The sequence below is a fragment of the Opisthocomus hoazin genome, chromosome 1, assembly GCF_030867145.1.
Source record: "Opisthocomus hoazin isolate bOpiHoa1 chromosome 1, bOpiHoa1.hap1, whole genome shotgun sequence".
In the NCBI taxonomy this organism is placed as follows: Eukaryota; Metazoa; Chordata; class Aves; order Opisthocomiformes; family Opisthocomidae; genus Opisthocomus; species Opisthocomus hoazin.
Genome location: NC_134414.1, coordinates 144,660,784 through 144,683,657, shown reverse-complemented (window position 1 = coordinate 144,683,657; position 22,874 = coordinate 144,660,784). Strand labels below are relative to the sequence as shown.

At 41.0% G+C, this 22,874-nt stretch overlaps 1 protein-coding gene across 6 annotated transcripts in view; it reads left to right on the top strand.

Annotated features, from left to right (window-relative positions):
- The window catches only part of LOC104338089 (solute carrier organic anion transporter family member 1C1), a 42,587-nt gene that overhangs the window by 19,492 nt on the left and 221 nt on the right, over positions 1-22,874 (top strand). For 5 of the 6 annotated variants that reach the window (XM_075440161.1, XM_075440146.1, XM_075440133.1 and 2 more), the window contains 5 exons: positions 240-405; positions 843-1,027; positions 5,375-5,439; positions 6,719-6,836; positions 7,906-8,976. In XM_075440161.1, the coding sequence (XP_075296276.1) occupies positions 240-405; positions 843-1,027; positions 5,375-5,439; positions 6,719-6,836; positions 7,906-8,128 (757 nt within the window). In that variant the 3' untranslated portion in view covers positions 8,129-8,976. Of the gene's footprint in view, positions 1-239; positions 406-842; positions 1,028-5,374; positions 5,440-6,718; positions 6,837-7,905; positions 8,977-22,874 lie in introns of those variants that run through there. The other variant, XM_075440154.1, reaches the window with a different exon arrangement.

Genomic DNA, 22,874 nt, shown 5'->3' with positions numbered 1-22,874 from the left:
TGTCCCCATTAATAAAGTAGCTACTGTCTCACTGTAGGTGGTGTGATATTGTGAAAACCTTTTGATAACAGAGAAATAAGAATTTACACTACTGCATGGATGTGAAGAGAGAACAATGTAATAGACTACAGACAGAAGGTCTGGCCAGGTGCACCTGGCAGAGAGTATAACCCGTGATTTGATAATGAGTTCTTCCACATCTGCTAGAAAATGTCATTTCAATTGCTTTTTTTCCCCAGAACTAAACGGACGACTGATTACGAGCAAGGCCTGTTTTCAGAGTGCAACTCAGGCTGCGCATGTTCCAAGAATGACTGGGACCCCATCTGCGGGGAAAATGGAGTTACCTACATTTCTGCTTGTCTTGCCGGGTGTCAGGCATCCAACGGCAGTGGGAAAAACACTGTAAGACAATCTTTCATTTCATATGCAATGTGGTAGTTTTCCTAATACAACCAGTTCTGTCAAAGTGGATTAAAATTGAGTAAGGCATGTCCTCTCCAGCCCTAAACTCCTCAGGGTTTTTTAGCAATCTGCCACCCACATTTAAAACTTTCCCTATTGCTATTTCCAACAGAAATACAAAGCAGAGAATGTGGGATGGGTTTTTTTGTAGCTGTTGGCTACCAAAACTGTTCTAAAACCCCCACTAAATGCATTCATCAAGAGTAGATACTTTCTTTATAAATTTTTCCTTCAATGAACAAGCCTTTCCTTTTTGAAAAACATTTTCCAGTTTTCATTTAAACTTTCAGCTACCCAGAAAATCATAATGTATTATTCCTGAATATCTACTTCCCTGCTGTTGAGGTTATTATACATTTTTGCCTGTTGTCTTCCAGGTATTTTTTAACTGCAGCTGTGTGGGAACTTTGGAATCTCCTTCACAAAGCTCTTCAGCTGTGGTGGGACCCTGTCAAAAAGGAAATGAGTGTCCAAAAATGTTTCTGTATTTCCTAGTAATATCAGTTATCACTTCATATACTTTGTCAGTAGGTGGCACACCCGGATACATTCTGCTGCTAAGGTAAGAAATCGTTTCTGCGAGTATTGCCAAATGTTTTCAAGGTGTTTTGAAATGTGTAACTGCGTCTTTTTTTTTTTTTACTATTGAAAGTCATCCTCATAATTTCACAAAGAGTTTTCTACCATTGAAGCAACAATGCGCTTATGATTATCTCTACCAGCAATACCTTTCTGGTTTTAAACATGATATAGGAGGCCTGGTTATCATTTATACCAAATTCCACTTCCCTTAATGGCTTTTATGTTACCAGAATGGTATTAAATGGTCTCCATGCAAATGGAAATTAGCTCTGCACATGCCAATGTGTGTATGTGTATGTTTATAGTAGCCAGTTTTCCTCACCTGCTATGGATACCCATGCACAGCTACACAGAGGTGATCTAACCCTAACCCTCTATATGCACTCAACGCTTCTTCTCTACTCTATTTTACTATTCCGTGTAATTGTTCTGTCCCAGATTTCTCTCTTCAAAATAAAGACAGATTTAGTATGAGATGGGCTTTTTTTTCTGTTGTTTCATGAGTTTATTAAATGCTTGTCCCAAGGGATTTTTCCAATACGTATTTAACTGCTGGAACTATTTGTCCACCATGGAGAGTAAGCTTTTAAGCTAATTTTAGAAAGTGCAAAAGGAATATGATACTTCCAGCGACTAATCTGGATTTTTGTCAGCTTCTTGCACTTTTTGGATGCTAAGTGCTGCTCCACTCTGTTTTGGAAAGGTTGCTTTCTCAGTTCCTCTTTCCAAATGATTTCCAGATGGGTACATTCTACTTCTCAATCAAAATAATGGTAAATACAGTTTAACTAATCTTTATTATGGTTGTGTTTTCTTACCCACAAATTCTCTTTGTTTTTGAATGAAATTTTCTGGAACAGGCTCTGTCTCATTGCCAGAGTCTTGATAGCACATGGAAAAAGCCAGTGCTAGAACTGGCTGAATATAGGCTGCATGCAAAAATCTAAATAAAGAAATGTAACTCCAGCTATGGTTCCTGCACAGTCCTTAAACCAGAAGTGATGTTAACACAGAAACTTTCAGAAACAATGGAGCTGAGGAGCCTTCTCCACTGCCCTCCACAAATACTGCCAGTGAGGTATATGCCTTCAACCATATAAGCTGCATAGCTTTCATCACTCACCTTGTAGGGTTGCCATTGAGTACTGCAAAAACAGATGGCATCTCTCTCTCTCCAAGTAGTCACTCCAAGAAGAATAATTATATTATAATCCATTTTAGACAATTTTTGCTGAAGCTTATGCACCACTGAAACTGTCCATGTACCAAGAGGAGGATGATTCATGAGCAGAGAGCTTGTAGCAAAGTCTTCAGGATTTCTGCCAGATTGCCCTCTGTTGTTGCTTCTAACACAAGGGGATTTTTGAATGTGTAAATATGGGTATAGGGCAATGCAGGGATGCAGTTTCCTTCCCCTTTCCCTCCACATGATGTCCCCTTTCTATCCATAAAATGTATGGTAGAAAATGCGTAGATACGGTACCATACAGGGCCTCAAAACCATCATTGCCATGCTCAACCTCCTGCTTTCCATCTTGTCTTCGCTGCAGAAGTGTCTCAGAGGAGATCTTCATAGCTGAACACCTACGAGCTTAAATCACACTGTTGCCTGCACTTCTCAACCCTGAGAACATGCTCTCAGGGGACTTAATGCTTAACGGATTTATTCAGAAAAGCTTAGCGAGGTTTTCAATAATGACACTGAAACAATTTGTTATGTGAAATCAGAAAAACAGCTTTATAGGTTCTGCTCCAGAACTTTTATTTCTGTTGAAAATCATTTTACTTCGAGACCCATTTAATTGAAACTGGGAAGTTCTGTGTTTTTCTGCTGGATTGAAGGCATGTGAATCTGATGTGCAGCTAAATGAAATAGGTTTCGGGTTTTTGTTTTCTTTTCTCTGCAAATGACCTTTGGGAACAATTCCACTTGAAGCTCACACTTGCTTTTCTGAAATCCATCACTGAGCTTTCCCTGAAAATCCATCTGAACTGAAAGTGTGCTTCTGTTCCCAGAAAGAATCACAGAGTCACAGAATCACAGAATGTTCGGGGTTGGAAGGGACCTCTGTGAGTCATCCAGTCCAACCCTCCTGCCGAAGCAGGGTCACCTACAGCAGGCAGCACAGGACCTTGTCCAGGTGGATCTTGAATATCTCCGGAGAAGGAGACTCCACAACCTCCCTGGGCAGCCTGTGCCAGGGCTCCGTCACCCTCAGAGGGAAGAAGTTCTTCCTCAAGAAAATGAATGTTTTTTGAAAACAAATAGTCCCAAGGTCAAGTTACAGACTTCATGAAGTTTTTTTTCCAATTATCTGTTTCTAACATTATTCGGTATTCAGTTAGCTCTGTTAAGATGTCAGCACATAAGCAAACTGATGTTTTCAGATGAGCAGATATCGTTGCACTTGCCGTGCAGCACAAATACAGCTAAATCCCCAAAAGCCTATAAGATTTAGTAACATTTACTTCAAGGGTTTACACAACTGAAATCATGGAAATGTGCTTACAGCTAGTGACCAAGTCCTTTGCTGAAATGTCTTTTTAGTGGTATTAGACTAATTACAATTGCCAAGGAACTTGGGAAAGCCCTGAAGTTTTGGAGAAAAAGTCCTGCACTTCATATAGCTGTTGTTCAAGCACAAGCTGTTAATAGCAGGTGATTAGGCAGTGAAAAGGAAATCTCAGATCTCCCTGAGTGGTTTGGCTCTCGCTCAGGATCTCAACGAACTTGTGTTTCCGTGCAAAGACAAGGCAAATGCTCAAACAATTTTTTTTGCATCTGAAAGAGAAGATTTATTTTGCAGGATATAAATCCTATGGAACGTGTAATAAATACCCAGTTATTGGTTTTGTTTTCCATTTTTTTCCCTCACATTTGGCTAAAAGGACTTGTAGGCTGTGGCTTGCTTGTATAGCATGTATCTGATAGGAGGGCAAAACACTGTTGTTCCAGCTCAAAATCATATCACATTCATGCCTGCATAGATGGTAGTGCCTGTATAAGCCACAATATAACAGCCTGTATCATGCTAATCTGTGATCAGGGCATTAGAGAATAAAGCACTCAAATTACATAATGGGATGCCCACAATGATTTTTTGACCATGATACTAAGGTGTTGTTTTCCATATATGTCCTTCACATCCTTTTCCATTTTCACTAAATTAAAGGAAGATGACCCAAATATCATTTACAATAAGGGTTCTTAATGCTTTTCTGGCAGCTACATTGGGAAATAATAAAACATCACTGGTAGGGAACAAAAGACCTAGTTCTGCAACATCTATTATTTTTTAAAAGGTATTCCCGATTACATGAATTTTGGCAGAAGCTGAGTCCATCCTAGTTCAGAGCACATAGAGCAGACCTCCAAAGTGCTGTGTTTACCCGTAGTCACGACTGAATTTCAGCCCATTAATTTTTTTTTAATTGAATAGAATTACTGTGACAACAGGGAGTTCTATCAATTACCATAATGACACACATGTTACCCTACATATGAAGCATGTCCCAGTTTAATCATCTGACTGGGATTACTCACACACTCAAAGTAATGCACGTACTCAGGTTCTTGCTGGATTAGATGTTGTAATAGGCAGTCTGATACAAGCTTGGTGAAACAGCATGCTTGAGCAGCTGGTGAGGTTAGCAGCAGATGAGTCTTACCAATCTGAGTGGCTTTGTATACACACTGATGCTAGCATGGATGTGAAAGGCAGCTGTTCTGCCCACCACCTCCATCCTCCTAGAAGAGCCGGGGTGATGACCCAAGGCTGGAGCAGGGCTGACCTGGAGCCAGAAGGACTGATGACTGTGCTGGGGCCCTGCTGCAAACTCTGCAAAGTCAAAATGCAGATGGTCTGTTCTGTCGGGGAATGGCTTGGAGAATTTACCGTTACAGGAGGTGTGATCTTGATCCTAGATACAGTGTAATGAAAACTGAGTGCCTCAATACCTTGTACTAGCCTGGGTCATAATCCACAATTTCAGAGACTGTTTAACTGAATAAGACTATCCAGTGATGCATGATTTCACAACCAATTTTCTTGTCCAGTGTTAGTAACTCCTAAGTGCTGGTATTATCTGAAAATGCACCACCTTCTTAAAATGTGATATTGAATATTGATTTTCAGAATTCCTAGCTATTGCTCTGATTTTATCACATTATTTACATATTTCTGTATAAATTCAGTGTCAGTAAGAGGGAAAAAAGTCACATTTCTTTCTTCCTTCTTGCTTGCTATTTGTATTCAAATTATCCGCAGTCAATTCTTTATTTCTATTTAACACCTCTTTTTTTTTTTTTTTTTTTTTTCATTTTTAGATGCATTAAGCCACACCTGAAATCTTTTGCACTTGGTATCTATACCCTGGCAATAAGGGTACTTGGTAAGTCCAGTTGTATTCTCAGGTCTATTTTAATACACTTCTCACTAAGCATTTATCTAGAATTTAACTTTGATTGTTGGACAGAATGGTGTTTAACTGATAAGTTCATATTACATGATTTAAAAAAAAAAAACAAAACAACTAAGACAAGGGCTGGAAAAAGGAAGCAGCTTTGTATTTCATAAATTGTATAACTGTCTTAGGTATAATGAAAATCTACACTGCTAACATCCACAGAGGTGACAAGTGATCCTTCGTCTATGAATCTAACATCAAAATTACTTCTTGAATCTCTTTATTCAGCAAAAGGCATAACAGAACAGCTATGGCTCAGAATTTGTGATCGTTTTTCAGGTGTATTTTCATTAGTTTCTAAAGGAGTTAATCTAAGTACAAGTGTGCCCGAGGGCAGGGTTCACTCCAGCCATGCGGTAGAGCCACCTATAAGTTTTCTCTAAAATCAAGGGTGCCATGAGATACCAATGAACTGGAAAGTCTGAAATCTTATAGGTCTCCATAGAAAAGGCAGCAATTAGCAAGAAGCAAGTCACTTATTTAAATAGAGCAGACTTAGTTGAGCCGGATGAGGCAGATGAAACAACATCAAAACAAGCTCTTGGCCGCTTTCTCACACCTTTGCAGGCCAGAGTTTCCCCTTCAGGCTTACTTTCTTCTCCAGCAACCATGGGTGGCTCCCCAGGTTGTACCTGGTCCACAATGTCCCCATTAGCACCTGAAGACAGACTTTTCCTTTCCATTACCCACAAGCACTGCAGTGGGTTTGCCCCTGCCACAACAGGGTCTCAGCATATTGTAGGATACTTCTAGCCCCAGTTCAGGCCCCCAGCCCCTCTGTCTCCCTCCCTTCTCGCCCCCGCCAGCCAACACACGGGACACCTTCCACGCCTAAGCTGAACAGGCTCCATTGCTCTCAAGAAAAAAGAAAATTACCTCCTTTTTTTTTGTTTCCCAGAGGGGTCCTGCAGGGCAAGGAAGCCAAGCCATGGCCAGCACTCCTTCCGCTGACTTCCACAGGCTTTTTGATGTTCAGCTGTGTTTCCTCCCCACCCCGCCTCCCCACTGGGAGGAAAGGGCGGTGTGTGCCTGAGAAGCATAAGGCACCAAGCAAGGCACCACTGCTTAAACCAGCAAGCAGTGTGGAAGTGTCATTGCTGTTTGAATGTATTATTTAAAGTTCTGCATGAACATGTCTCTAGATCAGAACTGATAACCCTGGAAAGTAACCTTCTTGCTCTATTTATTTGTCCAATACACGCAGCAGGAATTCCAGCTCCAGTCTATTTTGGAGTGGCCATAGATACCACTTGCCTGAAATGGGGAAGCAAAAGGTGTGGGGGAAGAGGAGCGTGCAGACTCTATGACTCCACTGCACTCAGGTAACAGCTCTTCTCTGTTCATTCTTTGACTTGTGTTATTTACGTACCTCTAGACCTGACACTGCTAGAATAATTTCTGTCAGAAAATTTGAGTGAAAGATTTGATGCCCAATGAAAGAGTCTGGCTAGAAATATTAACAATAATGCTCAGGTTTTAGCATTCTCTTTTGGTTTAGTCTCTTGCTTTGGTGGGGGGAGGGGGGGCTTCATCCTATTTCAATATCAGCTGGAAATATTTAAGCCACTTGTTTTTTCACCCAAAAATGTTCAGTTAAAACCTCAATTTTATGCTAATGCTTCCCCCAATTTTTAACAACTCTACTGTGAGAGTGTGTGTGTAAGTAAATAAGTAAGTAATAAGTAAAACAGCTGTTCAACCTCATCGCTGCTCCGTGTTGGAGCTGGACAACATAAAGGAAGGGAAGGGTGCCACAAAGCACGCTTGGCTTCTCTATAAGCTTAGGTACAGTGTTGTCTTTATCACTTTGTTGCTAGAGGAGTGTAATTATCTGAACTGCATACATGAGAGACATTACCAGAAATGGAGAATATAATAACAATGGTAAAAGAGAAATGAAAGGACAGGTTGCCCTTTCCCCCACCCCCAGGAAAAAACGTGTTTTGAAAATTTTGTTTTGAAAATTTGAAGAGAAGAACAAAATCTCAATTGGGACTCATTGCTATTAGAGCATAATCATGTTATTTGTTGCTGCTGCTGTTACTCTCATTTTGCCTGTAAAGCAAAAATACCACTACATGGTCTTGGTATCACTGGTACTGGTTATGAACCAACCAAAAAATAAATTAATTGCCCTAGAAATATTAGTGTTATTCTCACTGAAGCGTATTGGAGTGAAGGAGGTCAGTCAATTCCTGAGACACTTTGCTGGCCAGAGACAATGCAATACTTGACCTGGGTGAGCTGACAAACTCCCATCTCCAGGGTCATCACCTTGCTTGAAGACCTTTCTTACTCAGCCTTAACAAATGAAAACATGCATGTGTCCTTGATGCCTTCTAGTCACATGTTGCCTTTGAAACAGGCTCTGATCAATCATTTCTCTCTCAGGTATGTGTACCTGGGGCTGACTTTGGTGTTGGGCACGGTGTCGATTTTCTTCAGTGTTGCTGTCCTTTGGGTTCTCCGGAAAAGGTCTTCTCCACAAGATGAGACCCTCTCATCCAACGGGGAGAGAGGCGCCTGTGGGACAAAAAGCAGGAAAGATAATTTTGTCAATAGTGACGGTTTAATTCAGACAACTAACTGCCCAGAAAAGGAGACTAGACTTTAGGAAGACTGAGATCTCCACCATGACTTTACCCAGTAAGTGGTGCTCCAGGAAAAAGATCATCAGTGAAGCTGTATCTTAGTATGCACCCTGAAAACATTCACCTTCATGTAATACTCACTGTAAACACCATAAGTAAAGACAACCATTTTGTACGCGTACAGCTATGAGAACACTGCTCGCCTTTTGTCCTGCCGTGCCAGTGCCACTGAAGTGAAGGGATTTGTTATGGCTGGGGAGGTGCAGCTTGCTCCCTCACCAAGAAGCCAGTTTTATGGCTGCCCCTCAGCTCCATCCCTCCTCGTCAAGCTGCAACAGCCGTTGCTGCCCCTCAGCTTCCTTCTGTGTGCAAGAGGTAGTGGGGAGGCTGCAATGCAGCTCTCTTCACCATGGTACCAGCCTGAGAGGAGCTGGTGCACAAAACCTGACTTGGCAACCTGGAAGGTGCAGGGATATTCTGCACATATCTCGCCCTTGCGAGCAGTGCAGCACGGGGCAGGAGGAAGGTGGTTTGCTGGGAGGACAAATCAGCTACAGGCTCTGGGCATCTTGTGAATTCAACCCATAGCACTTAGGACATCAAATGTTGTGGTTAGGGATTCTTTTTAAAGTAGCTCTGTAATAGCACAACAAGAACAGCAATAAAAGTTATCATTATAGTCAAAGAGTCCACAAGAGTATCGTCCAAAGGAAACTGGAATAATAATAGAGCTTTCTTGGTTTCCAGCAGTTTCTTGCTACTTGCTGCTACTCAGTGTACTGAATAATTCCATGGATTTTATGCAATGTAATAACACCATGATACAAGATACAGATGATTTATTTTTTAAATAGCTATGACAAGACAGCTTGGGAACAATAAAATGAATTCAAAGACCAGGTGATTTGGGGCTTTTCCTTTCAATTTATTGTATTTGCTAGCTGAAACTAAGACATGTATTATTGTATCACTTTATATATAAGTTTTTGCAGTTTGATAATATTTGGTATTAAATAAATTTGGAGTGGGGAGTACAATGGAAAGCTGCTTAACATGGAACAAAATCTCAAGAATGCTTGCACTGAAAAAGTAGTGACAGCACCGCTACACATTATGTCCTTTTAAAGCAACTAGAGCTTTAAAGCACATGATGAAAGGTAGACTTCATCCTTCGTCATAACATTGGCAAAACAATCTCATATCACATCACTTGCATCTCAGCAGTGACTGTAGGTACCTAGCTGACCTTGCAGATCAAAGGCAGGTGTGGAGCCTCTCCTGTGGGATGCATGAGGAGAAGCAAATGTATAAGAATGTGATTTACTGAGCTTTATCAATGATAAATATTTACAGTGTGCCATTAGGGAACTACCTAATCCATTCCACAGGAGTACCAAGAAGAAGGGTGTTGCTTAAGCACCAAATATCTGCAGAAGGTAAGGATTTAAAGCCATCACTTGAGAATCTGCAGTTGTCAGAGGAAGCACCAAAGCCACCCACCATTTGCCGTGTGGGTGACTGTTTAGACAGTGGCCTGGAATATGGGAGACCCGGTCCCCTGTCCCAGCTCTTTGTCCTGCCAGGTGAGTAACAGAGGCTACAGGCAATGGGGTACTGGAGAGCTGTGGCTTTTCACTTTGCCTTGTATAACTGGATATTGAACTAAACAAAGAAAATTACAATAATAAGAAGGTTTGTGAATATGCCACTAACTGAAGCATTATGGCTAGGATGAATCACAAAGATTAGTGTTCCAGCCTCAGGTCTCATTCGCACTACATCACCACAAAAACAAAAAAAACGCCAAAATGCGCCAGCATCCAGGAGTAAGAGAGATGCTTGGAGCCTTCTATAGCCTCCTTGGGAGGGCACGTTTCATAGCAATGGCTGTTAGATCCAGTGAGAGAAAGGGACAACCCAACTTTAGTTCACACTGCAATATAAAAGGAGGAATATCTGCATTTCACTCAATGCTTGATGTGGTATGTGTGTCAAATAAACGGGGAGGATTCCTAATTTGCAAATCAGTCCCAGCAGAGTTTATGGCAGAGACACTGCTGCTCAACAGCACTGAAGCTGTCATGGAGTCAGCTCTGCACATGCTCGGCAGCCAGATGGCTAGGAAAATTCGCTGGCTTACAGGACAAAGAAAGAAATTAAGAGAAATAAACATATCTACTCTAATTCAGAAAAAAACAGCAAAAAATCAACTTCTTGGGTTGTCACCTAAGCTTCTGTATGTAAGCCTGTACTTCGTGAATAATTCTTTCAAAGCAAGGGCTTTACTTCCATACCCCATTTTCTTTGCACAGGAAAGGAAGAGGAATACTATGAAAGAATTTGTTTTGGGAAGTCTTATTTTCATTATGGTTTAAAAATGAGCACTCTTTTCCTCTCTTCAGCAATGATAATACTAATACCAAGCAGATATACTCCATTCCCACTCTGAAATATTTTCAAGTCTGCTACTTTATTTTAATACAAGTAGTAACATGGATTCATGGATGAGTGTCTGACTAGAGATATATATTCTGGATTTGTTATAACAGATGAGCAAATGGTCTTAGCACTAAGGGATCTGGACCTGTCAAGTTCTTCCTATTAGAATTCTTCATCTTAAACTAAATCTGCAGCTGGTAATGTCTCACAAAGGTCAGCAATTTTGGATATTTTTTTTTCTTTTTAGAATTAGAGATATTAAACCACAATTAATAGACTGCAAAGAAGCAAATGCCTTTAATATTTGAAGGTGAGACTGTTAAAAGAATTGGCTGAGGAGATTTCCCAATCATTGATGTTAGCCTTTGAGGCCAGAGTGGGACTCATAACCTTGTTAAGAAGTACCCACAGGCTGTATGCCATGCAAAAATGGTATTCATACATTTTTATCTTATAGCAAGGACCCTAACTGGCACTTATGTGAGAAGGCAAGGGTACCAGGCCATGTCACATGATGGGATATTCAACCAGGCCTGAGACATGCAAGCCGGTGCACAATTTCTCTTCTACATCCCAGCAAAAAATACAACTCTCGGGTGACATAATATGTCTTAATTACAGGCACATCTTTTCTAATCATGTCAGGAGGGAAACACTGAAGAATTCTAACAAATGAAGGAGGCAAGAAGATGAGGTCAGTCGACTGTGGGAACAATGCATTTGATCTGTAGCTCATGCCCTCCTGCCATTTGAGAGGAAAGAAGCATCAGCATAGGATGAAGTATCTTCAGGTCACAGACAGTACAGCAGCTACCCCATCCCTGTGCTGCTTTTGATTTGCTATATATGATCCTGTAATCTGAGGGAATTGCCAAAAGAGAGAGAGAAAATGGTGCGAATGTATCAAAAAGGATACATAGGCTGCATGATGATAGGCTGCCTCCTTGATGTGCTCAAAATGACAAGTAAGACTGATGTATGAAACAACTACTTTAATATTTTTAAATAGCAGTGTGATTGTTATCATCTGAGAGAAAAAATTGTCATTACCATTTTGGCTGGTTCGACTGTTGATGACACTACATAGTTTAACCGTTTGAAATATGCAACTTGATTCTGCATAACGTTGAAAGAAAAAACGTTACTCCTCTCTAGAAGCTATGAAGTGCATAGTATGTAGAATCTCCAGTAGCTAAGTCACAGGGGTATTTTAAAAGTGTTTGTAAATAGAGAATCATTACTGATAATTGTGAGAAATACAAAGAAAGTGAGCACACTGGTTTAACAGAAGAAGAGTGTAGAAAGATACTGAAATCTAACAAGCACAGCATAAGTGCACAGAGGTAAGGTTTCATTTCAGCCACAGTAGAATTATGGGGATAGAAGTTTACGCAGATTTAAATAGGGAACAAGAGAAAAGGAAAAAATGTGTTGAAGGCTCTTTAAGATGTAAAGAGCACCTCAGAAAGTCCCAGGCAAAAAAAAAAAAAAGGCCCTGGAGAGTGAAAAAGTGTATGAGAAAGCATGGTTATTTATAAGACTACAAGGATGACCTACAGCAAGAGAGATGAGGGCTGGCTAGTGTGGAAAAAAAATAACAGAAAGCAGAACTGTAAGTGGCATGGGAGGTGCTGCTAGGGATCAGCTGCTGACCATCTCCTCCATCACAAGTACTAGGGAGCACCAAACCAAGGTGGTTTTGCTCAAAGCAAAGGAATTGGATTGTCACACAACAGATCTGAGACTAGAGAAAACCTCACAGGGGAATTTTGTTTGAGTTATGGAAAAGAAAATGCCATGTGGGTCATTAGGTGCCTGCCTTTGCCACCTGGTTCTCCTCAAGACTCCTCTTGTATTTTGAAACTAATTGGCTATTGGGAGAGTAGTAGACATAGCATGGGACCCACCTCCACCTCTGCCCATGGACTCCTGAGCCCCATTTCAGCTCCAGCCTGTGCATGCAGTCCTGACCCAAGCCATTTTGGAGGTCTGCATATGCTGAGCCCTCTCCCTTGATAGTCCTGAATTATGGTGTGGGTTTCTGGAATTGTTGTAAGGCCTCACTTCTTAACTTGCCTTTGGCTGATGGTCATGGGCCTGAGGCTGGGACCAGCAGCTGTTGCTACCTCAGCTCTGCTGACCCTGACCAGGTGTTGGGTGTACAGCCTGCACTGGGTTGGCCCTCAGCTACCAACTTGTCCCCCCCTCGTAGAGCAGCCTCTGTCAGCAAGAGCCTTTGGGCTAGAGGGATCATAGGTCTGACTCAGGCTGGTTGTCTCTTCTTGTACCTTGGAGTATCGCTAAGCAAGTTCTGTATGAAGCAGTTCTTCATCCAGTGCTAATCAGTCTCTGGAAGAAAGAAAGTCTGAAGTTGCCATAAAAATCATGAGAGCGATATAAAGGTGGGGCCTTTTAATGGTGATTTACAGTGCTCATTAAAATGATCTTAACCAACAGCTCATCACAGATTGATACAGTTCTTTGAATTTTGAAGGGAGCAAATAAGGAAAGGATTTAGTGCAGAGCAAGCAGAGCACATTTTCACAGCTTGATGGTGACCAGGTCAGGAAACTTTTTCTCATGACTGTTGAGCAAGGTAACTTTGAAAGACTGTTGTACACGGTGGTAACCAGAACCCTCGCTTTGATCCCGTGATGTTGGCACTTCTAAAAGAAGGTGCTAAGAAATGGGGACCCCATGAAAGTGCTATGCAGTCAGCAAAAATCTGTTTATTTAATTCTGCAGACAAAGGTAGACTGTGTTGCAGTGCCTGGAAATCAAACAGGACAAAACTGCTTTAGAAATAAGATATGTTTTTTTTCACTAGAACTACTGTCTTTGGGATGTTACAGATTTTTCTGCCGTGTGTAGTCTTTAACTCAAGACTTGGCCATTCTTGTAAAAGATCTGCTTTAGTGCAAGAGACAGATGAACAGCTTCGTGAAGGTGTGTTACATCTAATGCCAGGTATTCAATTACTTGAACCATAATATTTTTTTCAGTCTTTATATCGCCGATAGTATCCCAGACCATGCAAAGATGATGGGGTTTTTGCCCTAAGGATTTCACCTGAAGTTTGCATGTTTTTCACTGCTGTTATGCGATGATGCAGCACACATTTGGACTAGCTCCTACAAAGGTCTAAGTATTCTCAGCTGCCAATGACTTGCACGCCTTCAATTCTACATCTATAACAACTCCAAACAAAGCTGCTGATTAAGACTGAATGCAAAGAGCAGCTCTCCAATCAGCATTAAAGACTACCCTTTGTATTTTAAATAGAAAAATAATAAATATCATTAAAACAGGACATCCTGATCTACTTTTCCCCAGATAGATACATGATGCAAATCAGTGGCAAAAATATCAAGTAGTTCTTATGAAACACAAAAGCTCCACCGAGCAGTGGAAGGAACAAGTCGCAGACACTAGCTAAGATGGTGACACCAAATCAGCTTGTCAGCGTGCTTTTCCTTCTCATTAGCTCTGCAGCAGCAAGCTGAAACTAGATGCACTGGAACAGGAGCACCAAGAAACCTTTTCCATTTCTGTAAAGGTTTTTCACATTCTCAGGATTCCTTTAGCACCTTAACATTTGCTTAGCTCTACTACACCATCCCTTTTACTTAATTTGTAAACTGAGAGTTAAATTTTAAAATACATTGATTTTTTTTATTTAGGGATTAGTGTCATTAGAATAAAAAGGGCTCTAATCAAAGCTGCCTACTGGAGTTTGTTTCTGCCTGGCCGACTGCTTCCTGCTACTGCTGGCTCAGCCCTTGCAAACTGGTGCCTTGGCAGCCACTTCTGGTGGGAGTCTGCTGCCACCCTCTGCCTGGAGGAGTCTGCAACCAGCTCCTGCGATAAAGGTGATTTTTCGTGTGGCTTTTGTAGGGGTTGTTTTTATTCTCAGGAGTAATCAGCAATTACTGATAGCTCAGTGTTCTTATTACGGGGATTTTTGCTACCATAATCCAATTTCTTTCCCATGAGTGTAAGTTACAGTCATATGGGATGGCTTGGATGAAAAAAAAGGATGAGATATGTCGTTTTCCAGATGTGAGATTATAGTCTTTGATTTGACTTCAGTAGTTCCTCATTTCCCATTTCGACACTTATGTTCCATGGTTCTCAGTTCAAGAAGTCAACTTTGAATGTGAATGCTTCCACAAGCAGCTTGGACAACAGCAGTGTGATTATAGAAAAGAAATCTTCTCAGCCATACACAGAGCAAAGTATAAAAGATATATTCATTTTTTAAAAGTTATAAATTAATGGTGTGTACAGAACTAGAAAAAAATGGGGAGAAATTGCTTTGTATTCATATGTTAGAATGAGGAACCAAAGAAATACTGTTCCCCCTTTTACTATACGAAAAAGAAAGTGGCACTTCTTCTGCAGGTTCAACTATTTCCAAATTACAGAGTACATTTATCTCCACGCCTTTTCATATTTTTAGGATCAAAAGGCAGAAATACCCTTGGGCAGGTCTGCTAATACACCTGAAGACAATCTGAAAAAGAAACCTTGGGAACACCAGGCTCCATCAAAAAACATCATAAAACAAGAGGGAATACTTATCTTGACATAGTCAGAGCATAATAGTGGAGCTTGTGATACACCTTTGGAGGACAAGGACACAGGTGTTTGTGTGTATGTGCCTTTGGTGGTACATCAGCAACCATACTGATTACGGTATGTCATCCTGTAATAAAGAGCAATAGGCAAGGGCCAGGATGCCTATCTGGTGACTAGAAAATGTCAATCATGGTATAAGAAACCTGCTAGAAGTGAATGGTTGATGAGTTATGCCACAACAGAACATGAAGAATCCCCACCTCTGAGAAGAAGAGGCCCACATCTGTGGCAGGACCATGAATTTTGACCTCTTGCATGTAGATAATGCTAAGCACATGATCATTTGACAGTGAGGATATGCTTGATTCTTTAAGGAAATTGCGGGGGGTGACAGTGTGATTGGTTATTTTAATTCAGACGTAAATCTAATGGGTGCAATCATAGTGTAACACCATGTTTTTTCTCTGCAACAATGAATGAAGTCCCCCTTGACCATGTTATTGATAACTCAGTAGTGGAAAACTAAAAATAGTTCTGCACAAAAAGTTGCAAATAAAAGGAATCCATAAAATACCAAGACAGGTGTATGGAAGATAATGGAACAAGTTATCTTTGAAGCCATTATTAGTCACACAACGGACTGGTGATTGGGAACAGCCAGCATGGATTTATCAAGGGTAAATCGAGGCCTAATCAAGCCAGTTGCCTTCTACGATGGGATGACTGGTCTGGCAGACAAGGACAGAGCAGTGCATGTTGTTTACTGAGGCTTTAGCAAGACCTTTGGCACAGGCACCAAACAGGTGAGATATAGTCTACCCACTACAGGGTGAGCAGAAAACTAGAAGATCTGAAGTTGTGATCAGCATTTCAAAGCCCAGCAGCTGGTGTCCAGTTGCTAGTGATGTTCCTCAGCAGTCAATACTCGTCAACAACTCCTTTAACAGTCTGGAGAACAGGAGTGGAAGTGCTCTCAGCAAGTTCATGTATGACATCAGAGGAGAGGAGCACTTCATGTGCTGGAGGGCAGAACAGCAGAGGAGGTCTGATGAGGGTGGAGAAATGGGCTGGCAGGAACTCAAAAAGTTCAACAAAGGAAAAAGCAAAGCCTTGCACCTGGGATAGAATGAATCTAACCACAGAATATGTCGAGGGAGTCAGCTAGACAGAAAGCAGCTTTGCACAAAAGGACCTTTAGGTCCTGATGGACTGTGAGTTAAACGTGAAACAGTAGTGAGCCTACAAGGCTAACTGTATATTAGGCTACAGTCATTAAAGACCAGAGGATCTGGATAAATGGTTCTTTCTCTCCATTCAGTACTTGTCAGGCTGCATTTGGAGTGTTGTGTCTGGTTTGATGCTCTCCAGAACGAGTCAGACATTGATAAACTGAATCAAGTTGGGCAAATTATGGATCTTACTGCTTTCTTCAGCTTTCTAATGGGTGCTTACACAGAAGACAGCACCAGACTCTCCACTGTGGACAGGTGATGCACAGCCAAAAGATGAGAGGCAATGGACACAAGTTGCAGCAAAGGAGATTCCAGTTCTACATATGTATATATGCATGTATACAAGTTCTTTACTGTGAGAGTAGTCAGACACTGCACCGGGTGCCAAGGGATGCTGTGGAACCTTCTTCCGTGGAGATTTCCATCCAAAACTCAAATTGATGACACCTGACCAATACCAACAAACTTTGAAGTTAGTACTGCCTTTAGTGCAGGGGACTGGACCAGATGAGTTCCAGAGTTTCCTTCCAGTCTAAATCACACTGTGATTCTAAGAATTTCTCTAAGCTTTTCTCTAAGATGGCTTTCTTTTGGAAAGCATCCCAAACTTTGATGAAGCGAACAGTTAAGAACTATCTATTTTAGGTTTCTCAACTAGGCACCGGTCTGCCTCTTCATAACTGTTAGTAGATATCTCAATATATTTTGTGCCACTTCCCAGCTTCACTTTTTGAAATAACAATGAAGGCACAAAGTTGGATGAAATGGTTAAACAGAGGAGAGTCTGGATATCACAGAGGGGAAAAAAGAACAATGAACCTGAGAATGGCAAAATAGGAGTGGAATACAATGTTAAATAGAAAGTTGCACAGTTGATGGCCGGTAACAGGAATTTCTGCTCCAGGGTAGGAGCTCCTTAGCTGAAAAGTCTTGAGGAGACCCTGAGTGTACCTGTTAATTGTAGATAACTAGGAAACACCCTTAAAAAGATGCTTTTCTGAAAATACTATATGTAATCTTAGAACATGTCAGACAAGGCTAGAGATAAGGAATAGTTCACATTTCAAGATGTGGCACTGATGAGATTACACCTGGAATATTGTATACCTTTTTAGCCATGTGCATTGATGAAATACGGATACAGATAGAAAGCACTGTAGCCAAGGGCTCCAAGGATGTGCTGCATAATCAAAAGAGCCTATTTTTCAAGAAATTATTAAGCATGATTAGCTTGTTTATCTAGTAAAATAGGTTAAGGAACCGTGCTCTCTTCATTTGTGATCAAAGTTGAGTCCTAAGCATTGTTCAGCCTGGAGAAGAGAAGGCTGTGGGGAGACCTGATTGCAGCCTTTCAGTACTTAAAGGGAGCCTATAGGAAAGATGGGGACAATCTTTTTAGTAGAGACAGCAGTGACAGGACGAGGGGTAATGGTTTTAAACTAAAACAGGGTAGGTTTAGCCTGGATACAAGGAAGAAATTCTTCACAATGAGGGTGGTGAAACACTGGAACGGGTTGCCCAGAGAGGTAGTGAAGGCCCCATCCCTGGAAACATTCAAGACCAGGTTGGACAGGGCTCTGAGCAACCTGATCTCGTTAGTAGTGTCCCTGCTTGCTGCGGGGGGGTTGGACTAGATGACCTCTAGGGGTCCCTTCTGACCCAAAACTTTCTATGATTCTATGATTCTATTAGATCAAGAGGAAGAGCTTGTAAAGCTAAAGGACCCTGTCAGTTCAAAACCAGAATATAATATGATCATGACTGGAATTTAAAAGAAGGCTCCTATGCCTCAGAAGACCAATCTATTGCAGTAGCCTTAGAAGTGGATGGAGTGGGAGGGAATGCAGTTCTTACTGTTCTCTAGGCAGGGCTTGGCCTTTTCACAAAAGGTGATTTTGAGTTTGCAGACTGGATTTCTGATCTGGATTCTTCTTGCATTCTTATTTTATAATTGTACTGATAGTTGCCCTGACATACTGCTTTGGAGTGAATACTGCTTTCTTGATGTTGATGTCTCTTGTTCTAGGAAGCCAAAGGCAACTGTCTGGTTGAGAGTCGGAAAAGCCACGAGCAGTATTGCCCATAAGAGTATTGATGGCAAAATTTAAGGTTATCCAAAGGTCAGGGTTATTAAGTAGGCTGTAATTGTTCATAGGAAGTAAAAGAATGGGCGTGGCGTCAGTGGTGGCAGGGAAGGGCACACAAACCACAAGGAATGGCACATTTTGGTGTAACATCCATGCAGACAGTAGTCGTAGTTCACATGCTTTAAGAATGACTTCTCTTTTAACTACAATTACTCTCGGGAATCAGGCATAATGCGCAAGGGTGCAATCAAATAAAATCCTTCTCAGGAAACCAGTTCAGGTTTCGCTGAACTAGAGCTGCAAGTAGGTAAAGGGCTGCTCCAAAGTACACATAGCCCCAATATACTTTCACATTGAGTTTGCCTGTGCAGTTAATAGCACTGCACTGTAGATCTGAACACTATGCTAAGCACAAATGTTTCTTGAACACATACTTTGTTCAGTATACCAAAGGCATTGTATTTTCTCCTCCTGCAAGTCCTTGGCTGGCTCTAGCAGGTCTTAGACTATGAAAATAAAACTTCATTCCAAAATATATTTTAGCTATCAGTAACCAGGAACATGTCTAAAGTTGGGACTCCCCAGTTTTAAAGGCCAGGAAGGTATGGACTATTGTAATCTAGATAAGCTCGGGGAAAAAAGTGTTTCACAAGAGTGTACAAAAGGAAAACACTTGCACATTTTCAACCTAATTAATTTTTGACTACTGTGCATGAACATGTATTTTGGGACCTTTAACAGAGGGCAGAACTGGGAGGAGACAAGATTAAAACTGCCTAAACCATAGTTTGTGTTAGAAGTTAATGATTCTTCTACCAAGTACCAGCACAGCTTTGCTTAAGCAGAGAATACTCTGACTTCTGAGCATCTGTTGTTGTGGATACAGAACCTAGGTAGGAACCTCTTCAATATTCTTTTTGTTTATCTTAACCTTAAAATGTTGCCATTTAGTGTTTGCAGCTAATGAACATTACCTGTATATTACTAGCCTTATTTCCGGTGACCAGTAACACCAGTAACATTCCTGTTGTAAACGTCGATGCTTTAATGATGGCATCATACATTTGTGTGTGTGTTTCTGAACAGTAAGCTTTATATTCCTTGAACAATGCAAGCAGCAGAGAGGCCTGCACAGCACTGTGATATTCATTGTCCGTGTTAGGTTAACTTAAAAGGTCTTATTATGACTCCTTAATCTATTTAAAATTCACTAAGCCAAATGGATTAGCAGTGCAGTTAGTGCAAATCCATACAGTTCCATAAACTGCTGGAGGAAACATGGCTCTTGATTTGTGATTTGTTAGTCTACTGCATGGTGGTATAGCCCCTGAGAGTGCAACTGTGGTGAGAAACAGCACAAGGACTTACAGTGTCATTGCTGGATTCTGAGAAGTCCTCAAGCATCATTGTATTTTTCTTTCATAAGAACGTGCAAAACCTGTAGCGAATTATTGTCTTGACCTTTGTGAACTAATTACCTGTTATTCATGCTAAGGTGTTTAAATTGGTGCTTTTATTCATTAGAATTTGCATAGGGAGTAGAAAACCAGGCTTGAATATTTTAATATGTTTACTCAGGAACAGATCTACCTAACAGGCACAGAGTTAGGCTGTGGCGCCTAGAAGGTTATATACTGTGGAGCACTGAAGAAGTTGGTGGGTGTCCTTTGCAAGGCTGGCTGCTGTACTCTGGGACTATCTTGCAATGTGCCACATGCTTCCCATGACGCTGTGAAAGCTCTGAGCTCCCACCAACACAAAGGACCCGCACTGATTATTAGTTAAGACCCTTGATCTTCCTCAACCCACAGTTTTTCTCAGAAGAGTCTGTAGTGAGCAAAAGATCAAATGAGTTTGTCAGATGTTCCCTGGATATGATGCAAAAGTGAATGGGAAGAGTGTGAACTTCCATTGTCACAGTATGGGTTAAGTTTTTGGTGGTTTTTTTCCTCATACTTGCTTTTATGGAGAGGACTGTTTTCTTCCCTCAGGAAGGAAGTCAGGCTGATTTTTGTTTAGGTTGATTGGCCACCTAAACGATGCCAATATGTTATTTGACTGATCTCATCTTTCTGCAAATGCAGCTACCTCAGATCATTACTACAGCAGAATGACTTGTGCAGACAAAGCATAATAGTTTTAGAGAAGTCATATTACTGAAAGAACACATTTAGTGCAAGAAAGCTTCATACTTTGCCTTTGCTTGTAACCAGATCTTTGGTTTATTAAACACAGGAAAAAGCACTAGTGAAATAAATCTAAAATAGCAACTTTATCAACACTTGAAATTGTCAGGCTCAACAACTAATGTCTGTTAACATCAATTGTGAATCAACATTTTATCTTTTTTTCTAATCTTCTTGTGGCATTGCATTTCCCCAGCCCTGATGTCTTCTATCTCCAGCAGATTCCTGCGTAGATCAGGGTCAAATAAGGATGGGAGGAGATGCTGCCAGCAGCTCCAGCTGTTGATCCCTGCACATAGCTCGCTCTAACATTTCTCTGGCAGAGCTGCATCATCTTTTTGCTTCTTCTTTGCGTCTTGTTTCTGTCTTCATGTTTCTCTGCCTTCACTCCTTCTCTCCTTACATTGAGAATCTAAGTCATGTTGTACCTTCAAACTCTCAAAAAAGCCACTTCTTTAGTCCTGTGACCTGCAATGACATGCTACCCCAGCATCTTATTGTAGTCATTAATGTATCATGATAACAGGGAGAAGCTAATATCTTCAAATTACACAGAGACGGATAAATTTCAGAGGACCAGATACATATAAATGTTTATGTACTAACCTTTCCCGAGCACTAGGAATCTAATTTAATAAGCATTTCTGTTGTAGCTGTGCAGATTTGAGGAAATCCTTTCCTCTGCTCCTTGTTCCTATTCATCTGAGGAGTCAAGGGGAAGGAAAAATTGTTTTTTTGTCCAGATATGTGTTCTGACTCAGAGAGTCAGAGTTACAGCACAGCCACAGAAGCAGTGGTACTCATATGAGTCAAGAGTTTGGGAAGCAGATATAAGCAGCGGGAAAGGAAAGGAGTTGTTCATGCCAGGAATAACATGAGGACATGCTTATGAACTTAAGCACAAGAAACTCAGAAGTTATTTAAACCTCTGTTTGTGTTTTTGTCCCAAACATCCTCAGGTATTAACCTTCTTTCATCCAAGTGAAGAAAAATGTTCTTCACCATCGTGCATTAGAGCAATGCCTACCCTTTAAATGCTCTGACAAGAGTTATTCTGCCATATGGCCTGTAGCAGAGCAATTTGCAATTGCAGATGGACATTTTCCAGCATTGGAAAAGTTCATCCAGCTTTTTTCAGCTCCATTCAAGCATAGAAAACCTCTCTTTGTGTGGTTTTATCCCTCTCTCTCTCTTCTTCACCCTCTTCTCAAATGAAAGGTGAAATAAATCAGTTCCCATGAGCTATGATTTCTGAGTTCTGACTTGGGAACATTAGTTTCAGTACTCCTATCTCTCCTGTGTGTGAAGATCTGCAGATATGAAGAGGGTTTATTTCAAGTGACCCATTTTTTCCAAGGGGCTCTGCAGTGGCATCTGGATCTTCCTGCAGAAATCTGCTCTGTTTGTAGTTGGAGTTGCACAAACGGGCAAGTGTTTTCATTCTTTAAATAAACTTCGCAAATAGATGCATAGACTTCCCTTGTAGCTTTTCACTGAAGTGTTCTTTTTAGTTGCTTACCCATCTCTCAGATGTAGAGTTTTAAAAAACTGAGAAAAGAAAAATGTGATGTATCGTACTATTCATTGCGATAAGCCAAATTCAAATTCATCATGAAACAAGGCTTTCATCAATAAGAAAGATGTTATATCAAAGGAGCATAAAGATTTGTTGTCTATGGTGACAGAATGCACTCTTCCCAGGAGAACTGGAGCAGTTCCGCTGAACTGCTGAGTTGCAGATGATTTCATGCATTAGGGGATATACAGAGCACTCTGCAAACAGAAGGGGATTAGGGATACAGTCTATACTATTGCAAGAAGAGAAAACGTATAATACCCGCATAGAAGGTCAGTTACCTAAACCAATTAATTCTTCTGTCATTAAGAATTGTTTCCAACAGGCCAGTGTGAAGCAACAAGTCGGATGGCACAGTGTTACTACAGAGATCGTACCAAAATGATGATTGAGTCCTAAGCCGTGTGGCCTGCAAATTCAGAGCTTCCCTAGGACTCCCCGTGCTTCAGCACCGATGCTTTGTTGACCCTTGTAGTTTGTTTTTGGAAGGAGACTTTGTCTCTTACTCTTCAGTGGAAGTTGTCTTTTTAGCATTAAAAGTCATTCTAGGCTCAAAAAGAGGCAGTGGGGTGGCAGTGGGGAGAGCAAAGAACCTTTTCACTTAAAAAGAAAGATGGTAAAACAAAATACTGCAGAATTTAAACAAATACACTCTTTGAAACACTGTCATT